The 11,804-nt window shown below is 32.3% G+C and overlaps 1 protein-coding gene across 1 annotated transcript; it reads left to right on the forward strand.

Moving 5' to 3' along the window:
- Nucleotides 1–2,213: 2,213 nt before the first annotated feature.
- Nucleotides 2,214–2,852, forward strand: LOC107956307 (RING-H2 finger protein ATL39). The gene has a single exon (XM_016892014.1). The coding sequence runs from the start codon at nucleotides 2,214–2,216 to the stop codon at nucleotides 2,850–2,852; it is 639 nt and encodes a 212-aa protein (XP_016747503.1).
- Nucleotides 2,853–11,804: the final 8,952 nt, after the last annotated feature.

The raw sequence follows: 11,804 nt of genomic DNA on the forward strand, positions 1-11,804 counted from the left end.
AAAGCCAACTCTTATTTAAGCATTGTCTTAGGCATGCATATCTAAACCGTTATACAAAGAGTTGGCCAAAACATATATTGGCAAGTCTATTTCAACATTTAGGAAAGTGTCGCCCAAAAGTGTCGTCTTAGGACTGTTTTGTTGTAATGATTTTAGTGAAAAATAGTATCTAAATTTTAATTGTATTACTAATTTTGGTTCAAATCGTTAGTTCCTTAAAAGCTCTCTAAATCATTAAGCGTGGCCTCTGACATTTTTATTTAAATAAAAATTTAAATTCAATATTAATAGAAATAAAATAAACTAAATATTTTCTCCCCTCTATCTCCTCTCCGACGTTTCATCGTCTTCTTCCCCCTCGTAACTGCCCACCCTCACAGCTGTTCTCACACCAAGCTCTCATCGCCCCATCACCTCCAGGCACCACTTAACTCCTCCAGACCAGCACCACGCAAATGACGAAAGCTCATATAGCTGCCATTCCAGATACTGCCTTACGTGGCAATGGCATTATTTCCATTAACCGTTGCTGGAGATGATGGGTAATTTTTTTTATTTCTGTACTTTTATCATATACACGGCATATTATTATTTTTGGTGAAATTTTAAATATTAAAAATGAATTTAAAAGTTAATCCGACTTGTCTGTTTAACTTGTCATCTCAACATTCGGAGTACATTTCCATGGAACCATTACATCGTTTCAAAGCACTACCAAACAAAAAAAGTCCTTATAATGACGAAAAAAACATAAATTAAAACTTTTTTTTTTGTTAATTTTCTAGTGCTATTAATTTGTATTTTGCCTTTTTGGCTTTCGGTTAAAAAAAAATCAAAGAAACCAAAGGAATCATAAGCCGCCATTTTTTTGGTAACAATCATAAGCCACTTTGTTTGTTTAAGAAAAGAGAAACCAGATTTGACTTATTCCATAAACAATGGATTTATTCGGTTGAAAAACAACGACATCTTCAAAACTTGTAATCTAAACCCCCAGAGTTAACCCAAGTGCGTTTATACCATGATCTAAAACCCCAATTTTGACTTAACTGAAATTAAACGATAATCATTAAATTTTGGAATAAATTCTAATGTCACATCAATTAGGAAAAGCCAAAAAAAATTGCAATTTGCATTTTAGAACCAATACATCATAACAAAAAAATAAAAAAAATCACTTTCATCTTATTAATAAATTGTCCTTTCACAGAAAAAAAAATTGTAAACTAGTTAGTTTGCGAAACAAATTTTAAGATGTTTTTATTTTAGTTATTTAAAATAAAATTATTGTATTTTGGTCACTCAATTTTTAAGTCGATTTTATTTTGATCACTTAAAATATATTATTTTTTAAGTATTGATTAAGTAAAAAATTAAAAATGAAAATGAAAAAGTGATAAAATTAAACTAATACATAAAAATTGTCAAATTGTATTTATTCATCCCAATATTGAAAGTTTTAATTTTTTTAATATTGAAATTTTAAATTTTAAAACATTAAAATCAATTAAATTAATTATTGAAAATTTTAATCCCTTAATAGTGTCACCTGATTTGTTACTTGAAAAAAAATCTATTTTAAGCGATCAAAATGAAAACGACCTAAAAATTAGGTGATCAAAATAAAAGTATAATCATGATGTGTTATGTATAATTAATCGACATTAAAAATTTAACAGTTGAGTGATTAAAATAAAAACCCCTTAAAAATTGAATCACTAACTAGAGTTTAAAAAATAATAATAATAAGTTTTATCCTACCCTTCATCCTTTTTCATATTCATTTCATGTAGTCATTTTCAACCTTTGTTTTCATGTTATTATAACAATGAGAATTTCTCGGATTTTTGAAAAGTAGTAGAACTCAGTGAGCGAGTAATTTGAAAATTTGAAAAATGTATTATAAACCAAAAACTAATTAAAAGTATGCTAACCTGGGTTTTAGCTTTTCTTTTTTGTGGAACAACGTGTTAGAAATCGAGCCAATGCCATTAAATGACGTCAGCCTCCCCGGTATCTTTACTTCCCGCCCACTGCAATTGGGAAATTCCTTATCTTTAACCTTAGTTTTATTGTTCCTTCTTTTCTTTTATCTTTGTTTTGTTTCTTTATATTTTTAGCTCAAACCCGAAATTTCAGACAAATAAATAAAGTGTTTCAAGTGACTAACGTTTCTATTACCTTCTCTAAAAATTTTGATTCCACTGTCCCTGATGTTTAATCTCAGCCGTTCGATTTTCTTGTACTTTCTAACCGTTGTCGTAGTGACGGCACAGTCTACAGCTCCACCACCAAGGGGAGACTCGTACCGTCTTTACAGTCATTTCGACCCCTCGATGGCCATCGTCGTTATGGTCCTCGTCGGCGCTTTCTTCTTCGTCTGGATCCTCTCCATTTACATCCGTCATTACGACGAATCTTACCCGATCGCCACCGCCGCTGCAGCTTCCTCTGCTCAAAGGTTCCGGCCAAGCGGTCTTGATCCGAAGGTGATCGAGAATTTCCCCGTTTTTTTATATTCCCATGTTAAGAACCTTAAAATTGGTAAACGGGCGCTGGAATGCGCGGTTTGTTTGAGTGAGTTCGAAGACGATGAAACGTTGCGTGTAATTCCGAAATGCTGTCACGTGTTTCATCTTGATTGTATCGACGCTTGGTTGGCTTACCACGTGACCTGTCCCGTTTGTCGAGCTAAGCTCACCCCCGATTCCGACGACATAGCTCTACCGGTAGAGTTAGGCTCCAACACCACTGAGTCGGACAACAACAACACCGAGTCGAGTCATCCGACAAGACAACGAGTTGAGCAGCAAAATGAGTTGGTCATTCATGTCGACGAGGAGAGAAAATAACGGGGAAGTTTACACGTTCTCACTCGACGGGTCACTCAATGATTCAACCTGGGGAGAACACGGAAAGGTTTATGTTCAGGTTCGCAGAGGAATTGAGGAAGCAAATTGCGAAAGGGGGGGTTGAATCGGCCAAGTAGTTACGACGTCGTATTGGGAAGGGAAGGTAGTTAGAAGAAGGGAGGAGAAGGAAGTAGTAGGGGGAAAAGTAACATAGACCATTGGGTGTTTTCAAGGACACCGCCGTTTGTTTCGAAGACGGGTCCGTTTAAGGGTGAGTTTGGATGGGCGGTGCGTTTACCTGCAGTTAGTGTAAAAACAGCGGTGGCAATGAGATTAGATACTATAGCAGTACTGTAGCGTGAGACAAAAAGTAAGCTAAACGCACCGCACCGCACCTAATCGCCCATCCAAACCCACCCTAAGTCTTCGAAAAGTGGCGGTGGAGATTGGGACGATAGGTCCCATTCATGGAGAGGGTTAACGTCCGTTAAAGAGAAGCTATGTTGTCTCAACTTGAAAGTTGAGCCAGGTGAAAAAGGTTCCGCGCCTCGGCCTTCCAACTAATTGTAAATTTGTAGTTATTGGACTGTATTTTAGGGATAGTGATATTCATAAATATACATTAGTGGTAGATCATCACCTTGATTGCTTCTCGATTCAAATTTGGAATTGGAATGGGGAACTATTAAAGAAGTATAAGGTCAAATTCTATAAGTAACCTATATGCTCTGTATTTAGTGTGAATTTAGTCCTTTTTATTTCAATTTAATTTTTTTAATGCTATGTGTTTCATTTATTTAATTTTAAAACTTTTAAATAGCAATTAATGTATTTAATTTTTCTTGACTTGTGTGGAGCAAGGTTTAAAACTATTGTTATATCCCTGTTGGCACAGATTCGAACTGTGTTATCCCATTCTCTCCTCTAATATTGATAAAAATATTTTAAAAACTCCTATCATAAATGTATTAATTAATGAGAATATATTTGGTACACTATGGGTAGAGTTCTTAAAATATTAAAAAAGAAACATGACAATTTTTTTAAATTATTTGTGAAATAAAAAATATATATTACTAGTGTACCAATAACTAACCTTTAATTAATTTTCCTTAATTTATTAATATGTATTACGAGGAAAGAAAACTAATGTGGGATTACAACAAAAATATTATATATTTACCGCGTAATACTTTGACCAAAAAAAAATTGAGTTAATTGTACCATCCATTTTCAAATTACAAGTTTTATTTTAAATTGATCTTTAATTTTTTAAAACATTTTAATTACATATTTAAATTTTCGGTTTTATATCAATAAGGTCCTTTCATTATTAAAATCATTAATTTAACCGTTAAATTATATGTCAAATATATGGTATAGTTTAAAATGAAAAGTTTTAAAAAAATAAATATTGTGAAAATGGATGCTATAAAAATATTAGTTTTGAGGCTTTCAAAGCTTTCAAAAAAATTTTACCGCTCACTCTTTTTTGTTTTAAATTTTACTTTCTTTTTAATTTTTACTTTTAAAAGTTATGCGACAACTTTTATTTTTCTTTAAAATTTTCATTTTAAATTATATCACATAAAATTTGACATATTATTTATTAATTTTAATAATTGAAAAACTTAATTAATATAATATCAATAATTTAAAAATGTAATTAGAACCTTTTAAAGTTTAAAAACAAATTTAAAATATATTTCAAGGAAATGTCTAATGCAATTAAGTGTAAAAGTTAAAAATCCATCTGTAAATGTCAAAACAACTCCACTACTCAACCTCTAAATTCTCCAATTCAATATCAGAATCCCTAATGTGAAACACAAATCCTTCGTCTCAATCCAATTAAAATAAAATATACTACAAGTTTCTATATTTTTTTTATATTTAGAATTTGGTTGATTTACTTTTATTTTTTAGAAGTTTAATCTTTGTGTTGTTTTAGATTTTAAGTTTTAGGTTTAATTATTAAAATTTTTTTGTTATATTTATTGGTGTGACATTTTAAAATAAAAAAATTATTTGATAAACATGTAATAAATAAAATGATTTTGCATTGAACCTAAATTTGACCAAAAAAATTAATGACGTTAACAATCAGACTTACATTTTTAAATAAAAAATAAAAAACTATATTCCTTAAAATAAAAACAAGAGAGGAGAAAGCAAAAAAAAAATGACGAACACTCTGAGCAATTACGATGGTGGTGATTCTCATTTTTCCAAGGATCGGAACATTAAGAAAGTTAGGTTAAGAAGGCCAAGATGAGGCGGAGGTTGATATGAGTATGGATCTTGAATCATCTTCGGTGATGTCTTGGAAGGAGAAACTCTTAAAGGTTGGATCAGCCAGTTCTACTAAGGACCATATGAATATTAGCGAGGGTAACGATGTAGATCTAGTCTCATGAGAGGGAGATTTGATAAGATCTACCGTTAACAGGATTCCAATATTAGATTTTTCTGATAGAATCAAGCTGATCCTTTACAAGGAAATGGAGACGACAGTAGTTCTGAAACTCTTGGGTCGAAGTATTAGATACAATGCTCTTCACAATAGGCTTAGTAACTTTTGGAAGATGTCAAAACCATTTCAACTCATGGATATTGAAAATGACTACTACTTGAACGGCTAGTACTTGGCTAAGTTTCTGTAATACCCTGAAAATTACTATAGTAAGAAAGTAAGATAATATCATTGATATAGTAAAATAAGGAATTAAAGTGATAAAAAGGGTAATATTGAGTTATGTCAACCTTAGGAAGTATATTATGACATATTAATTCAAGAAAAGATTAAATTGCAAAAGTGAGAAAAGTTTTGTTGCCCAAGAGTAAATACTCAAAATTTGAGGGGTTAAAGTGTAAATATGAAAAAGTTGAAGGACCAATAGTGTAAATATCTAAGGGCAGAATAATCTAGAAAGTAAGGAAAATAGATGAATTAGGACCAAATTGAAAAGGGTGAAGAATTTTGAGGGACTAAATTACAATTTTACCAAATTAAGTGATGACTCAAGGATGGAATTTGAAAAAATTATAAAGGGCAAAATGGTCAAATAGAGAGAGAGAATTCTAGAAGGTAATGATGATGTTTGTGATATTTTTAATTAATTAATTAGATAAATGTTATTTAATTAATATTTTATTAAGATTTTTAGTATTATTTTATTATTAAATGATTAATATAAAAGGGAGGAAAGATGATGAAAAATCATCATCTTTCCATGCAACCAACGTTAGAAGAGAAGAGAAGAAAGAAAGTTTTACTTTCTTTACAATTTGGTCCTTTTACCAAAAATTAACTATTTTCACCTAGAATTCAAAAGAATTTCTATAGCTTCCAAGAGAGAAAAATAATAAGGAGACAATGGGGAGCTAGAATGTCAAGTTAGATTCAAGAAATAAAAGCTGGTGGAGAGAGAAAATCAAGTTAAAGATTGAAATCAATAGCATAAGGTAAGAACATCAAGATTTCAATATATTTTTAAGTTTGTTATTGTTGAAAAAGTATGGAAATGATGTTATAGTAGAGTTTTTTTTTAAAATAAAGTCTTATGTTCTTGATATATTAGTGAAGGGAAATAAGTGAAAATGATGGGAAATATTATAGAGAAAAGGAATAAGGGAGCTATAAATTTAGTAATCAACATCTTGCACTAAAACAGTTTTGGACAGTAGCAGTAGATTAATTTAAAAAATCACAATAAATTATGGAAATCAAATTAGAGAATAAAAAAATATTTAATTAAATATTATTAAGTCTAGTTTCTCATAGAAGAAACGGTGTAAGTAATGGAATTGTAAATCATGAGATATAATAAATTTTGTGAGACAATGTCAAAATGAATTTGGGTTCCCCTGTTCTGAATTTGGAAAATCATAAAAAAATGAATACAAATAATTATAGGCTTAAATTTATATTTTTGAAATCCTGAATGAGTCTATTTTCAATAGAAACAAACAAAAACATCATCCAAATTCTGTACAAAGAGATAATTAATTTTAGTGAAGAGGGGTCGGAACTGTCAAACAGTGAAATAGGGGAAGCTTTAAAAAATAAACTATACTTATTGGCTAAACCAAAAATTCTGAAAATTTTATGGTAAGAAGATATGTGAGTCTAGTAGATAATTTAGTGACTATGACTCAAGTGGACAGCTTTGAATTAATATATAAATAAATTATGGAATTATAGATAATGTTACATATAAGCATATTATACATTAAGGATGTGGAATGGAGAGGAGGAGGAGGAAAATAAATGATTATTCAACTAGCATGAGTTTTCATTAAAAATGGCCAATTTTCATGTTTTAGGTTCAAGGACTAAATTGAATAAAAGTGATATTTTAAGGGTAAATTCGTAAAAATATCAAAAGTGACCAAATTGCATGAAATGAATTGTTTTATTATTTAAATTAATAAATTGAATGAAATATTAATTTAGATCATGATTGGGTGAAAATTCGAGGAAAATAGAAAATTACCAAAATGTCTCTGGATTTTTGGTATTTCTGTAATTTAGTCTGGTAAGTTCGTGTAAGTTGAATTATATTCTTAAATGTTTGAAATGTATGTTACTGATGTGAATGTGATTTGAATGTTCATTGTATGAAAATTGATGAAACATTGATATATTTGATAAAAAGGGGAATAATGCATTGAATGGATGTATGAATGTTTATCACACTATCCATTAATTCTATTGGTAATTTTGGATGTTTTGATTCTGGTTATAATGACATGTATGAGTTAAATTGGCCAACGTTAGCTCATTAATGTTTTGATTTTGATTGATTTTAAATATGAATGCTTGATGAAATGAAATGTCTGTAAATTAATTTGTAAACTCATGCAATGCTCTATAACCCTATTCTAGAGATGGATACGGGTTAGGGGTGTTACAGTTTCAATGTTTTGATGACTATGAGAAAGTTTTAACGCAGGGGCCATGGATTATATATGGCTAGTACCTTACAATTCAGCCATGGAACAAATATTTCTCCCCGTTGCAGCCATACCCAAGTGTGGTTATGGCTTCGATTTGGCTATCGGTACTTTTAGGATTCATGTACAAGAAGGGGATCCTTGAGGCGATTGGGGCTTTGATAGGCAAAGTTGAAAATTTTGATTTCAAAACTGATAGTAAAACTCAAGGTCGCTTTTCCAGAATGGCGATATTCATAAACCTCGATAAGCCGTTCATTTCTTAGGTGCTGGTAAATGGAGAGATTCAATGTGTGGAATACGAATCCCTCCCATGATATGCTTCTCTTGTGGTAAGTACAATCATGTTAAAAAACTTTACCCTTTGCATCCCATTGATTTGATCTGTGAAAGGGGAAAGAGGCAGTTCTTGTTGAGCCAAGAGAGGCCAGAATCAAAGAAGTAGGAGAAGTCAGAATAGTGTACGAGCCATGAATGATAGTGGACCAAAAATTTCAGCGTGAAAGGAGTGATTTACGAGGTTCCAAGGATAAGATGATTGGAATGTCATCCATAGGCTCAAGATTCTCAGCCCTTAATGGTTTGGGAAAAACATTAGGCGTTAATGGTGGAGTGGGGGAGTTAATTTCGGGCGAAGGGATTGAAGAAAAGGAAACTTTGGCAGTTGCTATAACAAGTACTAAGGTTAAAAGAAATTCTAATAAATTTTTAGAGAACATGTCTGGGGCAAGTTGAGGCGGTGAAAAGGTGATTGAGGGCCAAGTGGGGTCTATTATGTTGATGGGGGTGAAGATTGGTGTCAAGAAGGGAGTGAGCCATTATAAAGTTACGCTAGCATCTAAAAAATAAGGGAAGAAGCCTGCGTGATACTTTATTTCTACACTTAATAATTTAGATTCAATTGCAAATGTTAAATTTAATTTTAATTCTAATTTGTCTCTCTTTAAATCTGTTGCAGTAGGGAATCCACATGCATGCTTTTCTAGCAATAGCTTGAGATAACGCCTGCCGATAATTAAAATATATCACATATTGGTGATTTGGGGTTTGGTACAACCACCCACTCAATCTTACTTTTGAAGACACTGGTGGTGTGAACGTTAATCTGGATGCTGCGATTTTGGACTCGGGTAAACACTTAGCAGAGACTTTCAAGGAAAATACTGATTTAAACAAAAATGGTGTTTCGGGTGAGGCTGAATTTTCTACAAAAGAAGTCAGACACTTTGTCTCTAAAAATAAGACACGAAAAGTTGGTTCATTTCGTGTTAGACAAAAGCTAAACAAAACTATTAGAGATCGTGGGGATCGATTTAAATTAGCTAGAAATACTCGCATATCCCTATTCAACTTTATGAAATCCATGGTGGAGTTAATTAATGCCTAACTTAGCAATGTAGAGGGGAATAGAGTGGCGCCTTCAAATGGAATGCGAATAGAGGAGCCTGAGCCTTAAAGGCAGTAAGGCTGGTTTTCCTGTCTCTATATATTTGATTTTATTAGTTTGGCTATCTTTTCTTGGAATTATTAGGGATATGCCAATATCAAGTTTTTGCGAATATAATAAAGAACACCAGCTTGATATTGTCAGTTTACTAGTGACAAGGGTTAGTAGAGACAAAGCTGATAATGTTATTACCAATATGGGTTTCCAATTTTCTTACATGGTGGAGGCTATTGGATTTTCTGGGGGTATCTAGGTTGGTTGGAATGATGAAGTCACAATTAAGGTAATTTGTAGCCATCCACAATTCATTTGCGTTTGGGTTCTTAAGGGGATTCACTCTTCCCTTATCCATATTGTTGTTTTCTATGGAAGCCCTGATAAACAGAAAAAGAGAAATCTTTGGAGTGATCTTTATTCGGTCTTACCCTCTAGAGATACCCTTTGGGCAGCCATCGGGGATTTTAATGTGTTACTTTCGTCCTATGACAAGAAAGGAGGTAGTCGAATTGGTATTGACTACCCTTTATTTGAGGAGTTTCTTGATAGGCCTAAGCTTCATGATTTGGGTTTTTAGGGTCCCGCTTTCACCTAGCATTGGGGTGGAACTTTTGAGAGACTTGATAGAGCGATTGCGAATGATGATTAGATTAGAGCCTTCCCTAGCTATTGTTGGAACACCGGCACCCCTATGACACAACGAAAAATTAAAACATTCGGCAATCCTAACCATGGATCCATGTGTTTGGAACGAATTGGGGTGAAATAAAGGTTTCAAAATTATCGAATCTTTATCCTGAGTAGATAGCAATGCCTCAGCAATGATTAATCTGATCTACTATCGAACCAAGCCGCAATCTATCGTGACTCTGACCTCTACGTAATCCACCCAGTTGACAATGAACGGAAGGAATCCCCAAAATTGTTTTGGAAAAACTTTTCTTTTACGACTGCTAGACCCCAAGCAAAGAAAAAAAATGGGATTTTTATATCTATTTTTAGGGTTTCTAGAAATTAAATAAATATAACTATGTTTTAAACCGAAAATTATAATTACATTAATTTCTATAATTAATTTCGGTAAAGTATATATTTATTTGAATTTATATACTAACCAAATTCATGTTCTCATTATGTGTACAACAACCTTGTACATAATGTGTTCGATATTTGATTATCCAATTAAATTAATTCTATAATTAATTTAATTTAATTCAAGCGACAACCAAACATAATACCAACTTTGTTTTATTCCATTCTTTTCAACTATAGGGTGTGACCCTGTAGGTTCTTGTAACGTTAGCAGTAATACTAGAACGATTCCAATGTTACAAACAATTAGTGGCACCTAGCAATGCATCATTGCTACCTAAGTCACAAGAAATCATGATTCGACATAACCTTTTTATGATTAACCTTTCATGCAATAATCCTTAAGTTCTTTATCTCTAGATTGGACACAAGTCATGGAATAGTCACACTTGCATAGTCCATTCCATGTTCCTTGATATCTTAAGTAGACTATGATATACAAATAAGTACGACATCTCATATCAACTTATTTGAGCATGGCCATGCATTTCTAGTCTCACTCAATCAAGTGGCCTAAGATATTACTCCCATTATGTAGGAGGGACTTATCCTATATCGATCAACCATATCCCTCTACATAGATCATGGTATATCCAACATCAGCCTTTGTAGAACAACCAGTTACGGTGTACGTTTGACTGTATCAAAATATACAACTCACGATGTTGGAATTATGATGATCTCAAGTCTGAGGATCATATTCATATTAATCACTATGAGTAATGTTGTGACAATTACATAATAATCCAAGAAACATACTCATAATGGGTCAGTCCAATATGTTGTTCTCTAACACACATATTCATACATCGATTTTGACATTCAATATCAATGACAATTCTTTATTATCAATCAACTACATGTTAGTCTTAATGCATTATTTTTGTCCTATCCAACAATAATACTTGACTAAGGACCTTTTAAGAATAATCATATTACTCTTAGGACATTATTATAAAACAATTTATTTATACACATAGAAAAGAAACTGAAATAATAATGGCAATGCCTTATATTAATAAACATGATAAATCAAGTATGTTATTACAACCATCTCATGATTGATCTTTGGGCGTACTCTAACAACTATTCTGTTACTCATCTGCCTAGGCTCGAGTCAGATCATAGGCTATTACTTTTTGCTCTTAAAACTGTGGAAAATGCATCTAGGAGGCGTCCGTTTAGATTTCTGGCTGGTTGGGAGGAACACCCTAATTTTTCTAAATTTTTTGATGAAAATTATATGGCAGAGACTTTCCAACATTTGACCTCAAACATTAAAGATTGGAATAAGTCTATCGATGGTCATATAGGCTCGAGTAAAAGGCATTTGTTACAAAAACTGCTTAAAATTCAAAGGGACTTGGAAAGAATAGACGCTATCACTTCTCGTCAGTTAGAGTTGTAGGTAAGGGAGGAATTAGAAAGAGTTCTTCATTACAAGGAGTTATTGTGGAAAA

The sequence above is a fragment of the Gossypium hirsutum genome, chromosome D12 (assembly GCF_007990345.1).
Source record: "Gossypium hirsutum isolate 1008001.06 chromosome D12, Gossypium_hirsutum_v2.1, whole genome shotgun sequence".
In the NCBI taxonomy this organism is placed as follows: Eukaryota; Viridiplantae; Streptophyta; class Magnoliopsida; order Malvales; family Malvaceae; genus Gossypium; species Gossypium hirsutum.